Here is a 26,416-nt window from a genome sequence, read left to right as displayed (position 1 = left end):
ATGAATATGAGGATAAATGCAGGCCGTCTGCTTTAATTTGATGGTATTTACATCCATACTGGGTGACCTGCGCAGCAATTACAGCAGTGTTTATACATAGTCCCCCAGTTTTAGGGACCAAAAAGTAATAGGACAAATTCACATAATCTGAAATAGAATTGCCATATTTAGTTGCAAATCCTTTGCATTTGGTGACTGCCTGAAATCTGTGACCCACGTACATCACCAGACAATGGGTGAAACTACAAAAATTGTGACACCATTGAAATACTTAGACTGCACTGTATATTCCGGAGTGTATAACTTCTTAGTATAAACATATTCACTTTGGTCACTTATAAACATCCAGACTATTCATTTTTCTGTTTTATTCAATTATATTCCATTTCAACAACAAGTCTTCCAAATAACATTTACCAAATCGAAACTGGCTTATGATTTATGAGCGTAAAAAACAGCAACACCATCTAGTGGTGAATCAACAATATTGGACATGTGTTTTATTATTAATTCAAACTGATTTAATACAGTTCCTACTGTATGTAATATTACATGTCCTTTAGCCTCATTAGAAATCTTCCATCCATGCTGCTTCTTAAATGCTCTGGTTGGTAACAGGTGTTCTCGGCGGTATGTTACCATGCCAAACTCTTATTGCTACAGTATTGTACTTGGTAGTGCACCTCAATTAATTTTCATTGTGATGTGAAAATGAATGATGAATCAAATTTGAATGTTTTGCTTTCAGCTGTAGGAAGCCACTGCTGTTGATGCAGTAAACATATCCATATATATACATACATATGTTTTGAGAAGTTGAAATGCTGATAATTGTCAGAACACTGCAATGGATGATGAAAGTTCTGTCAAAAACATATTCAAACATAAATTAAAAGGCAGATTAGAATAGTTCTTCCTGATATGATTATGGTTATAAAAATACACTAAGTTTAAAAAAAAAGCAATTCTTTTGAATATGACTTGTAGATTAAATGTGAAATTGTGATATGCAGTTCTGCTCTCAAAATGTAATGCTTTCCATGAACTTCTTGACAGCATTATAACATGAGTTTGCCCCAAGTCAAACAAATAAACAGCTTTGCTTCTTTCTAGGTTTTTCAATCCATTCAAAGACTTCAGCAGAGTCAGAATGTAATGAGAAATAAAACAAAAGTGATTACCCAGAACTTTGGTTGGTCATTGAACTATTTGTTGGTCAGTGTAGCACTTTTGAATAATTAAAGATAACCTTGTTTTAAGAAGAAACATTGTAGGAAACTAATCTGAAGGAAAGGAAAAGAAAACTTTACAATTCTCCAAATAAATAGAAGTCTAGACCGAGCTGAGAAAAGGCACACTTTATTAAAGAAGACAGAAAAAAAGGAAGAGAAATAACAGTGTTGGGAGAAGAATCATCAGTTGTATAACATTCAGTGAAGATTCTAAAGACTTCTTGGTGTGGATGAAGTCTTTACACCAGTGCATGAGATAGATAAGTTACACAACTTTGCCCAAGGGATTGATTAGAGTAGTCGGGAGAGGGAAAGTTTCCCTGTTGCCAAGCAACCCAAGCTTGTGGCCAGGCAACATGGGCTCCTGTCCTAACTGGGTCTGGGATGCCGCAGAGAGAATTGCATATGTTTGTGACATCAGGCGTCTCCCTCCCCACCTAATGTCAGTCCCAGAACAAACTTTATTTGTACACTCAGTGTGCCCTGGCTTCTCTAAATTAGAAGTGAATCAGACTGAAGTTCAAGTAACAATTTAGCTATTTTAGAAATTGAAGTGATTCAACTGGTAAACAACAAATCACACACAGTACAGAATAATTCCCTTCTTATACTGGGTACATTCTACTTTATGGATGATTATTGATATGATTACATAATGCAAAAAATTACTGAATGGAAAAAGTAAACAACAAATCACACACAGTACAGAATAATTCCCTTCTTATACTGGGTACATTCTACTTTATGGATGATTATTGATATGATTACATAATGCAAAAAATTACTGAATGGAAAAAGTAAACAACAAATCACACACAGTACAGAATAATTCCCTTCTTATACTGGGTACATTCTACTTTATGGATGATTATTGATATGATTATATAATGCAAATATTACTGAATGGAAAAAGTAAACACACAATATTATGGTTATACCCCCAAGAGCCCCAGTTTCCCACTACAAATCCCACACAAAGAAGTCATCACACTGAAATATTATGATTAGCCTACATTGTCATACACCAAACTAAACAAATAGTTATTTTTTAAACTACTTTCATTAAGCCGCCACTGAAAATAAGTTCAGAAAATCAGTTTTCTGTTTAAAATTACGAAAAAATGTATATGAATTAATATGAAACTGTTTAAGGAACATTTTTGCTTTACTCTACTGAACTGAACTGATGAGTTCACTTGACTGTAGTTATTCAACACAAACAGCATTGGTTCTGTGTGTTCATTTCAGACCACTTTTCCCCCCAAACTGAGTGATAGAAATCTGTGACCTTGTAGCACAGCGAAGCAGTGAATGAATTCAAAGAGCACATGCATCCCTCCTCCCCCTGCACCTGTCATTTATTATGTTTAGAATTGCTATCAGAATCAAGTAGGTAACATACCATAGGTAACTAGCTAGCAAGATAAGCACTTGCCACTAAAATAAATAGCTATGGTTATATATGTAGCTATACATACTGTGCATGACTTAGGAGTAAAAGATTTCAAGAGGGCCAGTTAAACTGTCAAATCTCTCTCAACTGATCAAATGTCAGAATTCAGTATTCAACATTGAACTGTCATTAAAATGTATTAAAGAAAACCCTGTTGATTTATCAAATTCTTGTCTAGTTTTTAAAGCTGAATGAATTATTAGTGAAGCCCAGTGGTGTGGTGATTCTTCAGGGAATATCTGTACACACGTTGACAAACAAAATAGTCATATGTAACTTTTAAAATACATGTTTCACAGCACCCTCGTTGTTTGGGTGTAGGGTTGCAAAGGATTGTTAATTTATTTTAGTTAATTCCCTATATATTCCCATTAATTCCCACAGAAAGTTTCCACCCTGAATATTCATGAAATTTTGCAACCTTATTTGGAGGAGACAGGTTGCCATGGTGATCTCAGCTGGATCCGTCATCCGCTTTCGGTGAGTTCAAATATCTTGAGGCCTAAAGAGTCACAGCTTCGCTTCATTGTCTCCATTTCTTCTGAAACATCTGGAATGAAGAACAAATAACATTGTTTGAGATACATGAGGGCAGATATGCCATTCTAAACAAACCACAGCACATACGACAGCTACTGCAGGTCTTTACATGACCAGAGATTTTTGTGCACATAGGTGGGCTATTGACCAGGGTGACTGCCATGTAATGCATCACTATACCTGTGAAAATGAACTAACCTGTATTTCCTGACAAAATAAGCCTCCTGAAGTTTCGTACAGCAAGTCAGAAAACAGCATTGGTCAGCGGGATGGTCTTGGACTGTTTGAATCTGTTGTGAGTGGTGATGATGTTGGTCCCCAACAATGTGCACAGTTCCAAAAGGGATCCAGACAGAGAATCTGCCACTTACTGTATGACTTGCTTCTAAAAGGTCTGAACAGACTCTGGGGCATTTTTGACAGACTGAAGCAATGCTTCTTAATAATGACAATCAAGACTGAACACAATTAAAAATTGCAATGTGAAACTAAGAGCAAGTGGTCCAAGAAAAAAACATATTCCTCATTAGAATTTTATTTATTTTATTTTTTTTGAAAAATAACGAAACTTAAACTTTTAAGATGGTTCTTAAGATGCATCGCAGCTAACGTGCACAATTTAAACAAGCATTTCTCAAAACACATTCTTGTTGTTACCTTTTACTTACAAATATTGTACCAAGTTGTTTAGTGAAGGAAATGCAATATTTAATATTAGATATTTAAGTCCATTTACTGTCACCTAACAAACTATTTTGGTATATTTGGTGCTTTCCCTTGTCTGTGTTGGTTGAGCACTGTCTGCTTTTTTGTTAACAGATATTACACCAACAAACCCAGTATATTTATGTAGCAGAACTCTTAGCAATTAGCAATCATCCATAAGAAAATGAGCTTGGTTTCAGGTGACATTGTCTAAGTAAATGATGGGAGTATGAAAGGTGTCAGACATAGAAAACTTACAGACACCTAAACATCACGCAGGGAGGAAAGCTTAATTAATGAATCAGTATCATGCAACACGGAACTGAAATATATCCTCATTAAATTTATCAGATGTCATAACCAAGGAGAGACTGCACGGCCCAGCCACCTCTCAACCCAAAGGAGGGCAGGAATAATTAGGACATATCATAATCTGCTGGTTCAGTATACAGTGTACAGAGTGTCCTTTGACATCCTCCTGCAGTCTAAAAGTGGTTTCCACTGGTTACCTGGGAGGCCAGTGAGGTCATCTGGGATCTGCTTTAGAGCCAGCCTCAAGGAGGTTGTCATCTGTGTCTTAATTTCTGTCACAAGGTATTTCTATAGAGTAATGATTGAAAACAAAGATTTCATCATTTTCTGTAAAGTGATTTTTTTAAAGCTAGTAAATCTTAGCTTAAGCAATTTTTTAAATTCATTTTTTCTCCTGTGTAAAAAAACTCCATATTTTCACACAAATTGCAGAACATTTTAAACAGGAAAAGCAAGCATTACTAGGTTGGGGTGATCTTCTTAATCAAAGTAAAATCATGGATTTGGCTCAGGCAGAAATACATGGCCTGTAGCTTATACAAACTATGGAAATAAAAGTGGTGATGCTTTGCCATCATTATATTGTAAACATTTAATTAACTGCCCCCCCTTTGGATAATTAAGTTTTTCAAAAAGGCAAGTAGAATTTTCCAGAGAAAACTAACCTGCAGACTACTGAACTCCTCCAGCATCTTTTTCATGGCCTCACGGAACATGCCATTTTTGGATTTCTCAATTGCATCTTTCACGATCTCTTGAATCTTACAGAAAGAAGACTGTCCATGGATGCCAGCGCATTCTGAAAATAAATTTGACAAGATTTTGCATTAATTTCTATTAATAACAGTATTTCACATTTTAACAGATAAACTTGGATTACTTACTTACTTTCCAAATTTCTAATATTCAGATACCAACCTTGATATGTTGGCATAATGGTGTCACGGATTGAATTACTGAGGGAATTGTAGATCAGCTTCTTTCTCTTTAGGATTTCCTTTTCCAAATTCTTGTGCAATTTTCTTTGCTAGATGATATAAAAGAGAAGGTGTATCAGTTCACTTGTGGAAAAATTGCTCAAGTAATTTCTGTAATTGAGCATTAGATGTAATAATGTAAAAAAAAAGAGACCAACTGCGTATCTACTGCAGAAGAGGCTTTAAAGGGGCTATTTCTCACCTCTGTTCTAATGTACACCAGGCACTGGTATTTCTCTTCATTCTTTGTTTTTTTATATTCCAGAAGTTTATCATTTGTGATGAAGTTCTTTTGAAAACTTCCAAATTGCCCATTGATTGATTCTCTCATACCTCCAGGCCTTGAGAGACAATTTAAAATGATTTGTTGATGTTAGTCTGAGGTGATACTTAGACATATCAAACATATAAATATGGTGCTGTTGAGTGGCATGTTCTGCTAATAAATAGGTTTTCCATGTACCAATGCTGCCCACAGTCTGTTGTCGAACCCTGAATGTGCTGATTATGGCTGACAGACCTAGAGAGCGTTCCCCATGAAGAGTGGGCTATAGTCAGCAGGGTTGTCCCTGTGTGATCACTCAAGCAACTCCTGGTTAATTGGGAATCTGGGGCCGGTTGCACCAGCTGTGCACTAGTAAAAAAAAAAAAGCCTAGCTGTAACGTTAATCTCTACTAAGTTACAACTTGCACACTACTAAAATAAAACATGTTGCATAGTTAGAACCACATAGTTAGAATGTAACAGTATGCTGGAATAACGTCACAATTAATAAAATTTCAATGGCAGACCAATTTGAATATAGTGAAGAATTCCTTGAAAACCTCGTCCTTGCTAATATCCTGCATATAACTTGGTTGAAAATATGACTGCAAACCCCTTAGTTTAATAGAAAAAGGCATATATAGCCGAGGAGGAAACGGTATGGCGGACTGGATGTCATACTGGTTCCTGCAACTTCAGCAATAGAAGCGAGTGGTTGCATCCATTCCACTTCATGGAGTTCAATCAACATCACCATAATTTTGTGAGATTGTACATTACTTAATGAAGAGCTTATGCCCTACTAGCTTTTGTGTAGAGGACCCACGGCGCAACCAAATTTAGAAACTGCCTAGTTGCAAACTAACTAGTAGCTACTAAGCTGCCTAGTTAACTAGTAGCTAGTAAACATGTAGTGGGAGCTTTATGCCCAACATGGAAGAGGAAATATGACATTAATATAATTGGCCACTCTGGACCATAAGACATAGGCATAATATTGGTTGCAAAAAGAAAATGCAAGATTCATACGCTCACCCAAACGTTGTCAGAAAGACATCATTCATCTGTCTGTACATGGGTTCTGACAGAGTGTAGTTCAGATCAACTACCACTCCGTTGCCAGATCGGTAATAGCCATCATTTCTACACAAGGCTTTGAGAGTCTTGTGGTGGCCTCTGTCATCACATCTCTGTACAAAAAAAGAAATGCAAATGAAAAAGCACTATAGAAAGATTGAAGTTACATGAGGTTTACAAGAGACAGCAGTTGAGTAAGAGTATTTGCCAGCACATTCTTAAATGCTTGGTAAAAACATCATTGCAAAATCTGAAAACTTTTCTTTTTTTTCAAAAGTCATTTCCATTGTTATGGGACAAGGTGTGTATGAGTGTTGTCCTTTACCCCATCCACCCCCATGGTCAGCAGAAACTGCTACCCACACCACCCTCCCCCAGTCTGCAATCTCGCATAGAGCACTAGAAAAATGAGGGCTATAGCAGTAACACAGAAGCTTTTATGTAATCAAAGAGCTTTGTTGCGTGGGCTAGCCTTCAATGTTTTTAAGCAGGTCTGCTGTTTTGTGGCCCTTGTATACTGTCAACAGATACAATTGTTTTCACAAGTCTCAATTTTTCATTGAAATTCCTGGTTTTGTTTTTTTGAAAAAGTTATGTTTCCCAACTCCTCCTACATAATTTTCATCAACTGCAGCCAGAACCTATTAAGGACCAAGCTCATGAGTTCCTTAAACATAAACATATTTTTGATTTTTTTTTTTTCCATTTTGAAAATGTTAGTCAATTAAATTGAAAACAGGTGTGGCCTAACCAAAAAAGGCCATGAAAATTTGCTTTATTGTAATGAAACTTAGGACAGATGTAAAATAAGCATGTATGTAACAGCAGTCCTACCTACACCCATAGGGGACACTACAAATGCCGAAATTTCATTTCAATTTCATTTCATAATTGGATGGACCAAATGTCATGCTACGGGGCCAAGTATTATTGAAAATACAAAATTTTTGGTTACAGTCACTGCTGGTGGGAATGGCATGTGATATTTTACTTTAAAACCAGTTGAGGCAGAAACTGGGGATTTTCAGGACTAGGCGATGTTAGATGCTATTTAGTCTGTACGTAACCAGAGCACTAATTTTGTCAAAAAAATTGCGATGCATTGTTGGGCTGAATGGCCTGTTCTCGTCATTATGTTATGTTATGTTATGTTATGTTATGTTATGTTATGCTATGCTATGTTATGCTATGCTATGCTATGCTATGCTATGCTATGCTATGTTATGTTATGCTATGCTATGTTATGTTATGTTATGTTATGTTATGTTATGTTATGTTATGTTATGTTATGAAAAACATGTTAGCATTAAGTGGATAGCTAAGCTAATCCTTTGATACCTGGATCTTTAACCTGTTAGAGTACCGCACAATTGCTTGAGAAATTCTCTTCAGCACTGTTAGTGTGCGAGTGCGGGTTGTGAATGATGAGAGAGGGAGCAGCAAGTAAACTCAAGCAAGTAAACTCATACATCATTGACAAATAAAAATTAAGCGATTGGAAACCACAACTATATTCAGCCAGCTGTGCAGGTGCAGATAGCGTGGGAGAAAAAAGCGGAAATTGGCCAGAAAAAATGCCAGACCTCTTGAAGGTTTTGGCTGGTTGTCCATTGGGACAACTAACAATAACAACAATAATAATAATAATAATAATAACAATAATAACAATAATAATAATAATAATAATACATTTCTGTTCGAATAAAAGCTATTCCCATTTTTCACTATTATTTGGATAGCAAAAAATGCACCTTCTGGCCAAAATGCATTTAACAAAAGTCAACAAAACAACAATTTGCTGATCATATCAAACTCATTTTTTGGCCTATTCACGTTAATCAAGTGAAAGCCTATTTATGACACGGCAATATGCGACCATATTTCATGGCATTGAAGTGGGCTGCTGCTGACTTGAAATTGAAAATTAAATTTTCATTTAAATTAAAATTAAAAAATTAATTTATTCATTGCTGGCTACAATGTTGGGAAGGCTCTCAATTTCCCTGACTTCGATCCACTTTTTTATTTTTTATTTTTTTACATGTAACATTTTCCAGAGAAAAACTGGCAGCTGCCAGCTAAAATAAACTCACTGGTTCCAGCACTCTCTTTGTGGCATTCCTCAGGCAGTGTTTCTCTGCTTCCTTTGCTCCCATCAGCAGACCTTCCTGGAGTTTTGTGTGAGCTCTGCTCAGAGCTGAATTCCGTGTAGTGCAAGTCTTATCCAGGTCCTTTTCAAGTCGGCTGAACTCCTGGGACTTTGAAGTCTGAGACTCAAAAAGGGCAGTACTTACTCTCACATAAAGCATAACTTCTGATTTTAAAGTGAAATTTTTACTTAAACATGCATAATTGAATGAAACACCATCCAAATAATGACATTCTGTTGATAGCTGGACTAGGAAACATTTTCTGTGTTTATCTGATTCATTTATAATTGTGTGAAATGGCTTACTGAAGTCACTAAAACATAGAAACAAGCTATCTGGATTTAAAATGTAGAAGCTAGCTGGCTATACACCAGAATTCATGCAGACTGTCTTTAATGTTCAATTTCAGACACAGTAACTACATGAAACACAGTCAGCAATAAAATGGTGTTTTTATCTTTGTCAAAGTATGATCATTTTTATAAATATGCTTATATATATATATGCACTGATAGAGTGAAAACACACCTTTGCACTGAGGGAATCCTGAGAAAAGTGAAGAAATGAAATGATTCCAGAAACCTCAGATACATAATCTTTCACTTCCTTCACGGAATGGGAGACATACAGTTTCTTAATGTGCTCCATCAGCAATGGCAATTCTTTGTAAATAGTAGAAAAAACAGCTGGTTAGCACTTAAACCATTTATTTTAACTTCACATTGTAAAATATATAGATAAATATATAGGCCTATGTTATTATCTTTTTACCCGTTTCATTGCGATCCAGAACACCTGACGTCCCTTGTTCATTTTTGCTGAATTCTGCTGAACTCACAGTAAACACATCAAAGAAGCCATCTGAATGCCCTTCATCGCCAAGCAGAAATTTCTGAAATCAAAGGTTATAATTGTTATTCATACATAATTGTTAAAGATGGTTGTGGTCTGTTACGTGCATTGTTGAGGAAGCTACTAATGCGATTATTTGTGGGGAAACATCATTACATACATTACATTACAGGCATTTGGCAGACGCTCTTATCCAGAGCGACGTACAACAAAGTGTATAACCATAACCAGGAACAAGTATGACGAAATCCCTAAAGAGAAGTACCGGTCCAAGTGCAGGGAACAACAGCATAGTTCAACTTGGACCCTGATGGTTAAACTGATTAACACTAACAACGAGAACGGCAACAACGCAATCTATGGAAAAAATACAAGTAGTCGTTATTGACAGTTAATGCACCTAAGTCACCTACGAAACAGCTGCCTAGTTACAACCCTAAGTTTAGTCATTTACAGGGGGGAAGGGAGGGATGAGGAGAGGTGCAGCCTGAAGAGGTGAGTCTTCAGTCGTCGTTTGAAATGGGTCAGTGTCTCAGCTGTTCTGACCTCCACGGGGAGGTCATTCCACCATCGTGGGGCCAGAACAGACAGGAGACGTGTTCTGGAAGTGCAGGTGCGAAGAGGGGGAGGTGCTAGGCGTCCCGAGGTAGCAGAACGGAGGGATCTGGCTGGCATGTAGGGTTTGAATATCTTGTGGAGGTATGCTGGGGCTGATCCCTTGACTGCCTGGTATGCTAGGACCAATGTTTTAAATTTGATGCGAGCTATAACAGGCAGCCAGTGGAGGGTAGTGAGCAGGGGAGTTACGTGGGAGTGTCTGGGGAGGTTGAAGACCAGACGAGCCGCAGCATTCTGAATGAGTTGCAGGGGTCTGGTGGCAGATGCCGGTAGTCCAGCCAGAAGAGAGTTGCAGTAGTCCAGGCGGGATAGAACCATTGCTTGGACCAGGAGCTGGGTTGAGTAGGTGGTGAGAAAGGGGCGGATTCTGCGGATGTTGTACAGGAAAAATCTGCATGCCCGGGTTACTGCTGCAATGTTGTTGGAGAGGGACAGCCTGTTGTCCATCACCACTCCGAGATTCTTGGCACAGGGTGATGATGTCACTACGGTGTCCCCTAGGGAAATGGAAAAGTCGAGGAGGGGAGAGGATAGAGCAGGAATAAAGATTAGCTCCGTCTTTCCCGGGTTGAGCTTCAGGTGGTGATTGTCCATCCAGCTCTGAATGTCCCTCAGGCAAGCGGAGATGCGGGCAGGGACCTGTGTGTCCGATGGGGAGAAGGAGAGAAAGAGTTGCGTGTCGTCGGCATAGGAGTGATAGGACAAGCCATGGGCAGATATTACAGGGCCAAGGGATCTGGCGTACAAGGAGAAGAGAAGGGGACCGAGGACTGAGCCCTGGGGAACTCCGGTGGTGAGGGGACGGGGTGGTGATACCTTACCCGCCCAGGCAACCTGGAAGGAACGGTCAGAGAGGTAAGACTCAATCCAGTCAAGGACTGTGCCGCAGATCCCTGTTGCTGCCAGGGAGGACAGGAGGATAGAGTGGTCCACAGTGTCAAATGCAGCGGAGAGGTCTAGAAGAATCAGGACAGAGGAGAGGGAGGCTGCTCGTGCGGCATGGAGTGACTCACTGACCGAGAGGAGTGCAGTCTTGGTCGAGTGGCCAGGCCTGAAGCCAGACTGGTGGGGATCAAGCAGGTTGTTCTCAGAGAAGAAAGCAGAGAGCTGGTTAGATGCAGCACGTTCAAGTGTTTTGGATAGGAAAGGGAGGAGAGATACCGGGCGGTAGTTCTGAATGACTGAAGGATCTAGTGTGGGTTTCTTCAGGAGCGGGGTGATGTGGGCCCTCTTGAAGGATGAGGGGAAACATCCAGAAGATAGGGAGGAGTTCACGAGGGAGGTGACAAAAGGGAGGATGTCTGGTGTGATTGCTTGAAGGAGAGATGAGGGGATAGGGTTGAGGGCGCAGGTGGTAGGGCGGTGAGTGAGCAGAAGCTGGGAGACTTCAGTGTCTGAGAGGAGAGAAAATGTGGAGAAACGGGGCGGAGGACGCAGAGGGGGCGGAGGGGGCAAAGGAGCTGCGGATGTCTGCAATCTTTTCGTCAAAGAATGCTGCAAAGTCATCTGCAGTGAAGGAAGACTGGGGTGGAGGAGGTGGCACGCTGAGGAGAGAAGAGAAAATCGGCCGATATCAATGTTCATTCCAGTAGTTTGGTGCTTCTACTTCAACTGTTTAAAATCTTGCCATTCTAAAAAATACAATTTTAATTATATAACTTTAAAGTAATGCAACAAAGTTTAAAATTCATTTTTTGTGACATTTCTTCATATTCATCCAACTTAAAATGCATTCCTCCAACTGAAAGTGTATACCTGAAAATTTTAAATAAAGAGCATTCCTCCTTCTACAGATGAATTTCTGAATATCGGTGTTTCCCATTTTTTTTTCAAATCTGGTGGTATGCACCAAAAAAAGCCCAAATAGATGCAGCATGCAGGGTTGCGTATTGGCGTGGTCAGATGATGCGGCAGGCAGGCAGATTTATATTTGCGTTCAAATGTATATTCAGGACTTAAAACAAAATGATCACAAAGAGAGGATAACTTAATATGCTGCATTTATTACATTTAAAAGAATCTGTGTAACCTAAGCCACATTAAAATGAAGACTCCACAATTGCATTCAGAGCATCTTTAACATTTTATTACTGATTATATTATGAATATATATCACACAGGGTGGAGATTGCACCATTGATATGTACTTTCCTCTAAATGTTGTAATTATTTTGCAATTTTGGATAGATTTTGGATAACATTGTCATAACCTTTTTATTATTTAATTGCTGTTAGTTTATGTTTATTTTGGTCTATGTAAGCAAGATGAAAAGCAAATTTGAGTTAAAGCTACGACACTAAAACTCACCTTTGTTTTCTCTTTAAAGAGAGCACTGATTTTCTCTTTACATCTCTTATTACGGAACAGTACACATGCTTGCCTTTTTCTTCTTTCATATTGAGGATCCTAAAAAATATGTATTGATGTTAAATGTCAAATATTAAATATCTCCTGTGAAGTATTCGATATTTATATTTCCTCTACTTACCTGAGTATCACATTCTATTTCAAGATCTTCATCTGTGAGATTATAATTCCTGGTAAAATTAGAAAAGTCATTCAGAATTAAAAACATGGTCTGTATACAGCTTTAGCAAATATTTCTCAAGGAGTTAATAATGTAGCAGCTAACTCTTTGATCTCCTCGGGGTTGATAATATCTGTTTTGGTGCAGATGAAGGTGATGTTGTGACACTCTCCTCCTCCAGCAACGTTTCTCAGTGATTCATCAAACATCTCGTCAGCAACTTTCTCAGACAGGGCACGGTTCATCTCATTCACAATCCAGACAGAGGAGCACTGGCTGAGACGCTGTGGGATTTAAATGGAAAAACTGTTTCAGCATTGTCCTTGGATAGGGGAACCGGTCGGTTGGACTGAATGTGCTCATATCTGCCCCTCTAAACTGACTCATTACATTACATTACAGGCATTTAGCAGACGCTCTTATCCAGAGCGACTTACACAACTTTTTTTTACATAGCATTTTACATTGTATCCATTTATACAGCTGGATATATACTGAAGCAATGCAGGTTAAGTACCTTGCTCAAGGGTACAACGGCAGTGTCCTACCCGGGAATCGAACCTGCGACCTTTCGGTTACAAGTCTAGTTCCTTACCCACTGTGCTACACTCCGTCTCCGTCCGTCCGACTGAGTGCATGGTCAATGATATGGGCTCTTGAATACACCTGGACAATCAAAATAAACAGAATTAATCCAACAACAAATTAAAGCATGAAGCACTGACAGTACCTCCTTCCACATCTCACTTCTGTGTTTACTGACGTCTCCGGCCCCAGGCAGGTCCACCAGCACAATCCCCTCCAGTAGAGCTGGAGACTGTGGCAAGGAGATGGTGACTCGCTTCACAAGAGGCCAGAACTGCTGCGCTGCATTTTTATCACTCCGAATGTAGCATTCAATGCTTCCAGACAGTTCTTCGGCCTACAGAGAGGTTTTAGGAGCATGAATATTCATTAAAATCCACTGAAATATATAATTTTTATATAAAGAGAAGAAATCAAAATGTTCTGTTATCCGGTAAAAGAAGATCTCCATTCACTTCGAGGTTAATAAGTGTTATTGTGCATGAGACTCACAGTGTCAAAATTCATAGTCTTCCTGCCTGTGCAGGGAATCTCAGGAAACTCTTTGGCCCCCACCAATTCACTGTAACTTTTCTCCAGTCCCACTTTTCCATAAATGGCTGTGATCTTTTCTCTTGCCATTTCTACCATTTCATCATCTTCTGTAGCCTCTTCTGAAGTGTTTTGTTGGTCATTTTCATTCTTGAGTAATTCTACCAGGCATTGGAGTTCTGATTTCCAGTCCTGAAATAATAACTTCTTAATCATCAACATGTATTATCATTCAGTCCACATGTAAGAGTACATAGAACACAATGGTGTTGATTTGTTTTCAGAAACCCGTCATGGTTGAGTGTCTATATTATCCTTCAAGTTAATTCTATTTCTTGTAACAGTCAGACCTGTGTGAGAATTGCTGTGCAATATGTAGCAATATGTAATATGTTTTGTGTTCATCTGCTTACCTCTGGGCTGATGAATTCAATATCAGCTATGTATTTGCTGGATTCTGTATTGGCTTGCACTTCCACTAAGACTGAAGTGCAGGCACGTAAGAGTGCTGAAGGCAGAAGCTGGTTTTCATTGATAATTGCGTTTATCAGTGAGCTCTTCCCTGCTCCCGTCTTCCCAAACAGTCCAATGTAAATTTTCTCTTTTTGGTCATATTCTTTTAAATCTGAGATCTTCTTTCTGCAGGGATAGATCAAACTTCTTCATTGCACAGATACAATAACCTTGGGCTCAATTGTTTTTTTTACATAATTACAGCATTTACACAACTTCATGTAATCCAACTTTACTTGCCTAATAAGCAATGTCAAAAAATTAAGGAATTATGTGGCAACCCACTGTCTCATGTGAGCCTGTCACAGCTTCTTAAACTGAAAACAAATGATTTATTTTGTTTTGAAACACAAAATAATGTATTGCTGGCATTGACAAGGCCGTGACATACAAGTTGCATATGAAACTTGCGTGCTGTTCATTGATTGCAGGATTAGGACTACATTGATTTCAGAATTTGAACAAGACTTTAACATTCTTTTTTTATTTTTTACAGTGTTTGCACTTGAAATGCATTACAGATACAAGTATGCCTCTTTAAGGGGCAGCTGAATGGCTCATTCAGTTAAGGCTAATTCAGTTATGAGCCTCACTGCTAGACCCTGCCCGTTATCTGGCAGTGCTCCATAGTGGTTGTGCAGCACTTGTGTGGCCCAGGGCATGGGTTAGGGTTAGGTTGGTTAGTGTTTCGTCACTATCGAGCTACCACCGCTAGTCGATCAGGTGACCATAGACTGCATGGTAAGCAGCCTATGAAAGGGCTTCCTCCTACTCTACCTGAGTTTAGCTGTAGTCTGTAGTGTGAAAAGAAGCAACTGGTGACACCATCTGCAGTTGCAGATAATTGGACATTCCAAATTTGGGTGAGAATTAGAGAGTAAAGGAGCACGTTGCACATCAAATTTAAGTATATAAAAGTAACTAAATAAAAATATACATTTTTTTATTACAAAATAAGTTTTATTTTTTACATTAGATTTTCCAGGAATTGCATGCTCTGTCTCTCTCTGCTGGTAACATTTTTCAGTTTGGTGTAAACCTGAGACATGGCTTGTTTTCCATCTTCTATTGCATCTTTGCCTGTTAAGACACAGGGGGAATCACTGTGAAAAACATGCATGATACAATTAACGTTTACAAATAAATGGAAACATAACAGTGTTCCTATGGTGAAGGCTTCTAGGGGCTCCATACTGATATAGGTTCCTTTTTGCCTCCATGGCCTGGCCTGGTCCATAAGAAATGTTCAGAAAATAAATAAATTAGACTACGGATTTCCTTATGTTTTTAGATATCTTTAACAGACTCTTTGTATTATTGGTAAAAGTAACACCAATAACACATCAAGACAATGTGGCCTTTTAAAAGATGTAACACTTTTCAACAAATTAGCAAAAGCCTTTAAAAACAGTATGGTCATTTTTTCATCTAGCATAGTACCCTTAAATCTTATAGAATTAGCACTAATGTATGATGTAAAAGGCTGTGAATGGCTGAGTTCAATATGAGGTACTGTAGATTATACTGGAGAAAAGATACACTCACAGGTTAAGAGAAGCTCTTCCATCTCACTTGAAAACACTGGCTGTCTTTTATTTTTCAGCTTTCTCCTCTTTGATTTCAGATCATCATTCCCACCGAGCTTTCGTTTACCTTTCTGAGGAGCTGGAAAAGCATGTGTGTTTGAAAATGACTTCTGAACATTACATTACATTACATTACATTACAGGCATTTAGCAGACGCTCTTATCCAGAGCGACGTACAACAAGTGCATAGGTTTCAAGATGTAGAGGCGCAAAAGAAACACTAGAGTGAAGTAAGGATCGTAGTGCCAGAAGTGACCACATCGATCAGGACTCCAACCCTGTAGAGTAAGCTTGTTCAGCAGCAAGAATCCTACCAAGTACAAAGTACAAACTAGCACTGGAATCACACCTAATCATACAAAAACAATCCTACCAGATACACTAACATAATCAAATTATCCTAGCTAGGTACAATGAGCTGAACTATAGGCTAGGGAGGGGTGGGGAGAGGTGCAGCCTGAAGAGATGAGTCTTCAGTCTGCGTTTGAAAGTGGTGAGATTCTCTGCTGTTCTGACCATCACGGGAGGTCATTCCACCAGCGAGGGGCCAGGACAGACAGCAGACGGGAGCGGGAAGTGCAGACGCGAAGAGGGGGAGGTGCCAAGCGTCCAGAGGTGGCAGAACGGAGAGGTCTGGCTGGTGTGTAGGGTCTGATGATCCTCTGAATGTACCCTGGTGCTGACCCCTTAGCTGCCTGGTATGCAAGCACCAAGGACTTAAATTTGATGCGAGCCATAACAGGCAGCCAGTGGAGGTCAGTGAGCAGGGGGGTGACATGGGAATGTCTGGGGAGGTTGTAGACCAGACGCGCTGCAGCATTCTGGATGAGCTGCAGGGGTCTGATGGCGGATGCTGGCAGACCAGCCAGTAGCGAGTTGCAGTAGTCCAAGCGGGACAGGACCATCGCTTGAACCAGGAGCTGGGTTGCGTAGGTGGTGAGGAAGGGGCGGATTCTCCGGATGTTGTACAGGAAGAACCTGCACGTTCGACTCACCGCCGTGATGTTCTGGGAGAGGGACAGTCTGTTGTCCATCACCACTCCAAGGTTTTTTGCGGTGGGTGATGATGACACCACAGTGTCCCCCAGGGAAATAGAAAAGTCAAGAAGGTTAGAGGATGGAGCAGGGATGAAGATCATCTCCGTCTTGCCTGGGTTCAGCTTAAGATGGTGGTTATCCATCCAGCTCTGGATGTCCCTCAGGCAGGCAGAGATGCGAGCAGAGACCTGAGTGTCAGAGGGCGGGAAGGACATCATATAACAGACCCCTAATACATATATTCGCATAAACTAATGGTGGGCACTGCAAGCACTTGTCTCACTTGTAAGCATTTACCACACAGAAATTAAATCACAGTATAATAGCAGGCTCCAAAGATTCCAAGACTCTAAGAAACACAGGAAACAGTTTCCCCAGTAGTCATAGTCAAACCTGGAACATGTGTTTTTTGTTTCAGTGTGTTGTAATGTCACATTTAATTTCATCCTTGAATGCCCCAAAAAACTTCGCTCACACTCCATGTATTCTTCCACTTGTCCCTGAGCTGGTCCCGCTGATCTTTCCTCACCATCACCCAGTTGCTGCTCTCCTACTTGAAGAGAATGTCGAAAGCTTTTATGTCAGGGCCATGAATTAAATAATGTTTTAATTCTAACAGAAGTGTGTCGATGCCACAGCTGAGAATTTATTTCATAACTGTTATATTTCTATTCATGCTGAACTTCCAATTGGTTCTATATATTTACAAAAATAGTAAAGCCTCATTTTTTGTAAACACTGAAATTTGTATCTACATTCAATTTTCTGAACAGCTAAATCACTTTCATCCTCCTCCAATTACTCCTTTGTGCTTTATATTTTACAAGCATAGTGAAATACTCTTACCATAATTACATGGCACCAGATTTAGTCCATGGGCCGTTGTTTCCAGCTCTCTGATCCAGTAGAATTCCCTCTCTTTTAGTGCTTTACAACCATTGACCTGCTCAATTGGAAATAGAATCAGATCTTCAAGAGAATGGTCTTTGCTGTTGAAATGATCAGGGATTGGTCGATATTGGCGTTTTCTGATGGAGCTTCTGTGATCTTTGAATCTTCTTTGGAGTGTGGTTGCAGTCTTCCCAACATACTGCACCGGGCATTTTTGGCACTGGATGATGTAGATGACACTTTGTGTCTTGCATGTCAGATATTCTGGGATTTTGTACTGTTCTCCTGTAGCTGTGCTGTGAAATTTATCTGTGCCCTTCCTTATATGGCTGCAGCAGAGGCATCCCTTGGAATTACACGTGTCAACGCCCGTACGAGTGCCTGCAGTCCTGGAAGAAGGACCTGCTTGAGCCATGGGAGCAGTCTCTCGAGCAGTCTCCTCTGTCCTGTGTTCCTCTGAGGGGAAGATGGGGTGAAAGAAAATGATGTATGTGCGTACTTCCACATGGTGTTAGTTATGTGACTCACCTTTGTCTATTAAGTCTAAACTGTGAGGCTAATGACATTTTGTAAACATTATTTACGTTTGGAATATGAACATTTTTTATGTTGCTATGTTGCAGGAGCTTATAGTGACAGTGTCGTTAAGCAATGTAGTTAAGCATTATTTCCCAACATATTTCAGTTATTGTTACCAAATTATTAACTGTTATCGAAGTTTATGCATAATTTAATGCATAGTTCATGCATAACTGTTATCAATATTCATGCATAATTTTCTAAACACTATAAAATATATTGAAAAATTGCTTATCAAACAAACAATAAAAATGCAATTTCAGAGCACAGCTTTCACAACACATCTCAGGTTGTCTAAAAACAAGAATATTTAGTGTGTGTTGTAGTCTGTATCTCCCGGTCACTTGTCTCCCCAGTACTGTCTCTGTGTCTGAGTTCCCTGAGCTGCTTCACTCCCCTGTATTTGTGTGATTTCACTATTTGGGTGGTTCCGGGTTTTCGTGGTTTCCCCCCCTTCCTTCCAGTCTCGTTTTCACTTACTTCCTGCTTATTTCTAGTTATACTAATTTCTACTAATCCTTACTAACTTATAGATTGTAAAGTACTAACCTCCTTAATATACTAACATGTGAATATTAATAATGGACTAACACACACTAGTTTTGGGTTTTTGATAGTTTAGATCACTATACTAATACATTAACCAGTCTCCCCTTTTCCATGCTGCTCTGTAGCTCCGCCCCTTTTCTTTCTAGCCTGCTCTAACGCTGAGTTCTGCAATTGCCTGCACCTGTCTCTTGCTCTGACTGCACCTCTCTCTCTCTGCACGTGTTTTACCTGCTTCACCCAGGCCGTCTATTATCATTGTTGTCTATGTGATTCCAGTCCGTGTTTTGTCAGTCCCCTGTCATTTTATTAGTTATCCTAATGTTCTTCACCTGGATGTTGTTTGTTACTCCGCCCTCACTCACTGAACCCCTCCTTGATTGTTACCTTCCCCAGTGTATAAATGTCAGTCTTTTCCACCAGCTCCCGGTCAGAACGTTGATCGAATTCACTGTGCCGATATTTAGTAAGCCTTTGTTTATCGAGATTCCTGAGACACCCTTTCTGAACGACCTCGAGTTTGCCTGCCCCTTTTGGTTTGTTCACTTCTGGTTTGACCTTTGATTTGCTTTGCTTTGACTTCTTTTTTGCCTGTCCCTTTGTACCTTCGCCATTCTGATCTCCTGGTTTTTTATTTTTTGCCTGTTTTTCACAATTCTTTTGGAAACTCGATTCGGCACCGTCCTTTCTCTGATTACCTGGCTTCGAACCTCGGACTGAATAAAGACAACGTTTTTTGGATTTCCCTGGTCTGCGTTTGGGTCCTTGCACAGAACATCACAGTGTGTAGTTTAGCATACTCTACATTCAGCACTGCAGGCAAAGTTTCTCATCTCTGCCAATTCATTTTACAAACATATTCTTATTCTGCCACGAGCCAACAGACATGTAAATAAAGACTAGCACTGTATGAACAGAATTGAAGACACTTAACCAGTTGTGATGATATACAGTGTGCTAATTAAATATACAGTAAATATTTGACCGTTGATGGACTCACCAGTGTTTCAATGAAGGGACAAAATCATGTAATCTTCACTTGTTGTTTTTCAAGCCTTCTAATAATTTTGAAAGGAAGTTGCTCTCTGTTATCTACTTTCTGTTCAGCAGGTTTTGTTTTCTACAGTACACCCCGCCCAGCTGTATCATTTTACTGTGTCATCACAGTAAAATATATTTGTTGCCAGTGTTTGTTTAAACAAATCGTGTTCTGATATGCCCTTAAGTAAGGGACTGATCTGCTGTCGGGCTGACAGATGGCTTGATAATATTTTATGGAATTACATTTTTCCTCGGCCAGAATTGTTTTGATTGGTTTGAGTGAAGGTCTTTAGACGCATGGGTCATGAAGGAAATATTGGTACACACTTGAGGGCTACTGGAGATTAGCTGCAAACTAATGACAACACTTTTAAAATGTGTGTCTGGGAATTGAAAGAAATTGAAACAAGTGTGTTATGTATATGGGTTGAGTTTTATCACTTGTGAGTAAATAATGAGCAAATGCCTTTCCAATGATCTCTTAACTCTCCTATTATGTTTGGGGTCAATTTGACCCCATTCAATGTCTACTAATGCTAAAAACATGGTTAACATAATTTTTTCAGCTAGATTTTTTGTGACTATTCCTAATTTTATGGGGAGAACATGATGAAGATAAAATTAACTCAGTGGTGTTTTTTCTCTGATGAGAATGAGGCCCTTGAGCTACCACATTTTGACCCTCCTGTCATCTCTCAACCTACAAGAATCGACACATTCACTTCCAAAAATGGAAAACTGTTATGGTCCCGCTCCCCAGTTGAAAGACAAGATAGGCTTAGTGCTGCTAATGTTATCAAAATGGTTCCAGGCCCCATCAGATTTATTAATAGTCATGTACAAGACATAAAATCTGTATTTGGACTGCATTTGGACCATAGCGTTATGGACTTTTGACACATCTGAATGACTTCACCTGCCTTGGAGTGAAGCGTTATGGACATTTGACTCATCTGAATGAAGAATTGATGCCCACGGGCACCTAGTTGAACTGTTATGTTCATTTTCTCTCAAAACTAAATTATGGTGATTCATTTATTTTTTGTTGGTGTTTCTTCATTATTGAATAACTGTTGCGTGTTACTTAGTGATGTTATGAAGTGTTTTCTGAACCTAAACATTTGAAATTTCCTGGGGTCAGATTGACCGACAAGTTTTTAGTGTGCATTGCAAGTCGATGCTGGATTTATTCTGAAATCCAAGAATGAAACATAATTCCCATTGATCACAGGCAGAAAGCGCCATTTAGCGGCCCGGATGTATAAGGTTATTGTCCTACCGTGAAATGAAATGAGCTGACGTTACGTATTCAAAATGAAATATTTGCAATGCAAATAAAAAAATATATAGGGGTAGCCACCTCTTTATAACACGAATTCCAACCTTTAACACAAACACTGAATTTAAAGAAAAAAATTTAGTTGAAAGTTTATCAGTCCACAATTGGATGGATGGAATTAACTTAATTCGCTCAAATGAAACTAGCTGGCATCATGATGGATGGCCACTGTTTAACGTAGCGCGACCGCACAGGAGCTATTCGTCAGATGAAGTCTAGATGAATGACACTGAACTACAAGCAGTCCAATGCAATCTGATCCTCTATTCAAAAATGAGAGGGCTATTTTCCAAGAAATAGAGCGTTCTATTCCTATACAAATTTACGAACGGGAAAACTGTCAGTTGACCTAAACTGGCTGATAAAAATGGACGAAATAAAAAGATTATCAATATTTATGATTGAAAACAATGTAGCGCCTCTTGTGCAAGAAATTGTGGACAGTGAGAATGGTGATGCTGATACAGCTAGAGTAATGTAAGTTGGAAATATCCTATTTGTGACAATTGCAGCTAGTCAGCTAAACAATTTAACATTATATTACATTTCGTGAGCTAGCCTATCAAACGTCTAACTTTATGTTTAGAGACTATAGATCTGCGCTCTGCTGCTCCGTCTCCTGATACAAGGTGCCCAGAGTACGCTCTGGACGCTCCGAAAGGGCGGTGCTCTGAATACCATTCCAACAGCGCCCAGAATTTACGAACAGCCCAGTAATGTTATGGAGTGCGCTCTACCGCGAGCTTATTTGTGTTGAGTAAAGATTTTGTAGCAACGACAAGATCATCCACTTCACCACCCACCCACGCACACACACAAGCAATGACGGTGATCAGATGAGCAAGTCGGCTATCTGGGCATTGTACAATATCTTTGCCGCGCCAAGTTATTTTTAGACAATTTCACTACTTTTATTATATACACCTCCGTGCGAAACGGACGTTTTGAGGGGCGGAGGCACGGCCATTGCTCCTGATATTTTGCGAGGAACTTCTGGGGGGCATGGACTCGCTTCTTTTTAAGTAGGTCTGCTGCTCTCTCTCTCCTTGTTAGTATCCTCGTCGTCTGACGTCATGACTGCAAGGCTGGTCGGATGACTGGCTGCAATTATATTATTTGCTACGTTAGCAGTCTATAGTCAAACACCTTTGCAATGGTCACTTTGCTCCAACAGAGCGTGTGCGATTCAGTTTGAACAGGGAGTCTCCGTAGCGTTTGAGTTACTGCGGCTAAATTACTCCATCAGTTATTCGCACGTCTCCTAACGAGGGTAAATATACACACTATATACACTAATTTATCTCATTAGGATATACCCCTTGAAATGCATCATCTCGTAAAGTTACCGAACATGTTTTAACGTTTTAACATGTTAACATTACGGTCACATTTTTGTGCTTGATTATTACTCCCCACTTCCCATTTTATCTTAGCAATGCAGCGTTACGCCTCGGTGGATAATAAAGTACCGCTGCGTGTCAGTGGATGTTGAGTGAGTAAGAGTCGGGGAGGGGTTACAGAACCACAAGCACAAGGTCGTAGCATCTGGTTCAATCCGAGGGATGTAGTTTAAATACCGAATAAATGTACGGTATTGTTTTGTATTAATTGATTGTTTTCCGTAATTAAATTACAATAATATATATTTTTTGTGTGTAGTTTCAGCTGGCATTTCGTACCTTTCATATTTTGACCAAGAATTGCGTGGTTGGTACACAAAATGCGTGCAGGTTGGCAGGTCTGTTATTGCCTTTGCCCTTCTGGTTTTTTGCCCCATGATTTTGTGTTTCTGAATATTTGCTCTCGTACTGGATTCTCGCCTAGGTCATCTGCTTTGTTTGCTTATTTGATTTAGTGTTTGACTGTATGCTTATGGAAGTAAATCTGTCTCACCAGATTTTGAAATTTAAAAGCCTTTGAATTTCTATCACTGAATTTGTTTGCATTGAAATTATGTATCTAATTTTTTTTGCCTCTGAATTCAACGCTTCAAATTATCAGTAACTAATTTTCACTTTTATATTTCCATGTTCACAAATTAATAATCAAAAATTCAAATGTTAAAAAATTCAAATAATATATATTAAAGTTGCTCAAGTGTAATTATATTTGTATATATTATACATATGTACAACAGTAAGGGTAGGTATGATGTGCTAAGATATATACAGTATGAATAGTATTTACAGAATGAACAGTATGAACAGAGTGGTATGAATACACTGAGATATATACAGTGTGAACACTAGTATGGACAGTAGGAAATGTGAATGCTAGGAAATGCAGAGAAACAGCTCGAGGTATGATAAGAATACGATGTACACTCTATAGATCAGATATAAACACTATAGACAGTAGTATAAAAATGAATATGGCCAGCAACCATACCACCACGCACTCTACTCCTGCTGACTGGCTGAAGCTAAGTAGGTGTGGGCTTGGTTAGTACTTGGATGGGAGACCACCAGGAAATACTGAGTTGCTGCTGGGAGTGGTGTTGGTGGGCCAGCAGGGGGCAATCTTCCCTTTGGTCAAATAAACTTAAAAATAAAATTAAAAATAAATGCCCCAGGGCAGTGACGGGGACACTGTACTGTAGGAGATGCCGTTTTTCGGATGAGACGTTAAACTGAGGTCCTGACTCATTGTGGTCATTAAAGATCCCAAGACACTCGGGGATTAAAGTTCTCCATCTCTATGACGTTTTTCCGTCAATTGGATTCCAGAGAAGCCATGTATGAGATCAGGGTAGATCCGAAGGGGGGGGAAAAGTGAGGGGAGGGGGGTGTTAAGGAACTTAGGAATAGCGCTACCAGGTGATAGGTAAATGATCTGTATAGGCATACAATCTACTTGGATGTCAGTAATTATATAATATTCTTTTAATGATGTTATTTTATTTACATTAGCCTACTTATGAATTTTGCCATACGATTGTCTACTATCAGTTCCTTATGTTGTAATGGAGACGGATCGGGTAATGGAGCCCTATAGGCTAGCCTATTGACGCTGCTGGAAGACTGGGCCTTCTCTTATGCTACCAGTGGCGGCTGGTGATAAAAGTTTTTTGGGGGGTGCAGTTTTGGGGGAGACCAAACAAACTGAAGCAGCACTTCATAGCTCAGAAAATAAAATAAAATAAATAAATAAATCTAAAAACAACACAACACACTGTAATGTTGCCTAAACACTGGCCAGTAGCACTACTTGAACATATTTTGCCCTCCTTAATAATATAAAATAATACGTAGAGATGACAAAATGCCCATTTCACCTACATCACTTGAAGTTACCAACAGGCAACAGCTCAATTTCTAAATATGGAACTACTAGAGTCATTTTTACTGCCACTGTTACATTCTATGAAGTCATAAAGAGTAGGAAAATATTAGCTAACTCAAAGGTCATTTATAGAGCCTTCTGCTGCCATCTGCTGTACAAAATGTTAATATGTGAATGCTGAAGTTTAAAGGAGGCAACAAAATACACCAACCCACGGATTATCGGAGCTCTCACTCTCATCGTGGCCACGCAAAGCCAACTCAAATGCTCCACAAAATTGCACACAGTCTATTATTCTGGACAGGATGTGTTGATTTTGTCATCTCTTCAATGTGCCTTCTAATGCAAATCCTGTAGCCTTCATCTAGCTGTTCAATTCAATTCAATTTTATTTGTATAGCGCTTTTAACAAAGGAGCTTTGTCATAAAAGCAGCTTTACAGAGAATCAGCCCCCAAAGAGTAAGCCTAGGGCAACAGTGGCAAGGAAAAACTCCCTGACTGAGAACAGGAAGAAACCTTGAGCAGAACCGGACTCAGAGGGGGAACCCATCTGCCGTGGGCAGGCACTGGGTTGTTATGGAAAATCAATAGTGGCAGGAGGCGGGGGTGCCCAGCTGGTCTAGCTGGTCTAGCTGGTCTAGGGCTGGAGCTCCGGGCCGGGGGGGGGGGGTGCTCAACAAGCTTGGGCTACAGCTCCGGGCAGGTGCCCAGAGCCGAGGAAAACGAGAAAAAAAAAAAAAAAAACATTGTTATGTGGTTCAAAAGGTATATTAGCAAGCAGAGCAGAAGAGACAGAGGTGCTTGCGTAATGGAAAGAGAATACCACGTTATTATTAAAAGAAAATAACAAGCAGATAGACTTTTAATGGGTGGCCATTGTAGTGGGACATATGGGTTTGAAGGGTTTTGTCACGTCGTTGTATGTAGGCTACATTTTGTGTTGTGTTTATGTTATGCTACTGCTTTGTGTGTGCGTGTGAGCGAGAGAGAATGGGTGAGCGTATGACAGTAGCGCAAACTCACTGTGTCCCGTAGGCTATACAGCCGCCGGGCTCACGGTGTCCCGGACAACAATATTTTAATGCTTCAGAAAAGATTCTTCACTGTAAGGTCAGCAAAGATTTGTGTATGTAGATAAAGCTTAGTATCGTGTCTTTTCGATGAAGTTACACCTTGGATTTACTGACAGTGATGAATCTTTTCTGAAGCAAGGCTCTATTCGTGGCACTGTCATGCAAAATAAGCTGAAAACACATTATTATACTAACGAAAACACAAAGTTCAAGTATTCCTATGATTCTGAAGACCTGCCTTAAATTAACCCCGCACGGATTTTCAAAATTAAGCTACATGACACTTTTTTTTCATTTAAAAATGAAAGCGTCACTTTGACGCACTCAATCCGCCGATTAACTTCGCCGCGGTTCTATTGTTAAATAGGCTATTTATGTCCGGGACAGCGTGAGCCCGGCGGCTGTATGAAACCGTGAGATGTAGAACGTAGGCTATTTGAAAGGTAAATAGACCCAAACGCAAATATTGATGCAGGCTAATGGTGTGTACACACTGTGCACTTTTAAAAATTTATTTATTTATTTTTAAGAAAAAGCGGCGGCTAGACCGGACGACAACGGTCAGCGCAGCGACTGATATTATCGCCATTGTTATTATTTTGTCAACCTTTTTGCAGACAAAAAAATAAATAAGAATAGCCATGGCGAAAATTAAGAAATAATTTAAAGGAGTACCATGGTGATTTTCACACTTTCTCGGT

At 39.6% G+C, this 26,416-nt stretch overlaps 1 protein-coding gene across 3 annotated transcripts in view; it reads right to left on the bottom strand.

Annotated features, from left to right (window-relative positions):
- Positions 1 to 1,343: 1,343 nt before the first annotated feature.
- Positions 1,344 to 26,416, bottom strand: part of LOC135235826 (nuclear GTPase SLIP-GC-like) — a 31,679-nt gene continuing 6,606 nt past the window's right edge. The window contains exons 1-20 of one of the 3 annotated variants that reach the window (XM_064301711.1): positions 19,980 to 20,072; positions 17,810 to 18,310; positions 17,439 to 17,516; positions 15,884 to 16,003; positions 15,310 to 15,418; positions 14,239 to 14,464; positions 13,787 to 14,017; positions 13,440 to 13,631; positions 12,815 to 12,993; positions 12,671 to 12,719; positions 12,490 to 12,588; positions 9,483 to 9,603; positions 9,240 to 9,373; positions 8,655 to 8,834; positions 6,520 to 6,674; positions 5,422 to 5,560; positions 5,161 to 5,269; positions 4,908 to 5,041; positions 4,440 to 4,530; positions 1,344 to 3,235 (exon numbers count right to left, since the gene is read on the bottom strand). In XM_064301711.1, coding sequence (XP_064157781.1) covers positions 3,153 to 3,235; positions 4,440 to 4,530; positions 4,908 to 5,041; positions 5,161 to 5,269; positions 5,422 to 5,560; positions 6,520 to 6,674; positions 8,655 to 8,834; positions 9,240 to 9,373; positions 9,483 to 9,603; positions 12,490 to 12,588; positions 12,671 to 12,719; positions 12,815 to 12,993; positions 13,440 to 13,631; positions 13,787 to 14,017; positions 14,239 to 14,464; positions 15,310 to 15,418; positions 15,884 to 16,003; positions 17,439 to 17,516; positions 17,810 to 18,269 — 2,889 coding nt within the window. In that variant the 5' untranslated portion in view covers positions 18,270 to 18,310; positions 19,980 to 20,072 and the 3' untranslated portion in view covers positions 1,344 to 3,152. Of the gene's footprint in view, positions 3,236 to 4,439; positions 4,531 to 4,907; positions 5,042 to 5,160; positions 5,270 to 5,421; positions 5,561 to 6,519; positions 6,675 to 8,654; positions 8,835 to 9,239; positions 9,374 to 9,482; positions 9,604 to 12,489; positions 12,589 to 12,670; positions 12,720 to 12,814; positions 12,994 to 13,439; positions 13,632 to 13,786; positions 14,018 to 14,238; positions 14,465 to 15,309; positions 15,419 to 15,883; positions 16,004 to 17,438; positions 17,517 to 17,809; positions 18,311 to 19,979; positions 20,073 to 26,416 lie in introns of those variants that run through there. The other 2 variants (XM_064301727.1, XM_064301719.1) reach the window with 2 other exon arrangements.

The sequence above is a fragment of the Anguilla rostrata genome, chromosome 1, assembly GCF_018555375.3.
Source record: "Anguilla rostrata isolate EN2019 chromosome 1, ASM1855537v3, whole genome shotgun sequence".
NCBI lineage: Eukaryota > Metazoa > Chordata > Actinopteri > Anguilliformes > Anguillidae > Anguilla > Anguilla rostrata.
Note: the sequence above shows the minus strand (reverse complement) of the source record. Positions and strands in the feature narration are given on the sequence as shown.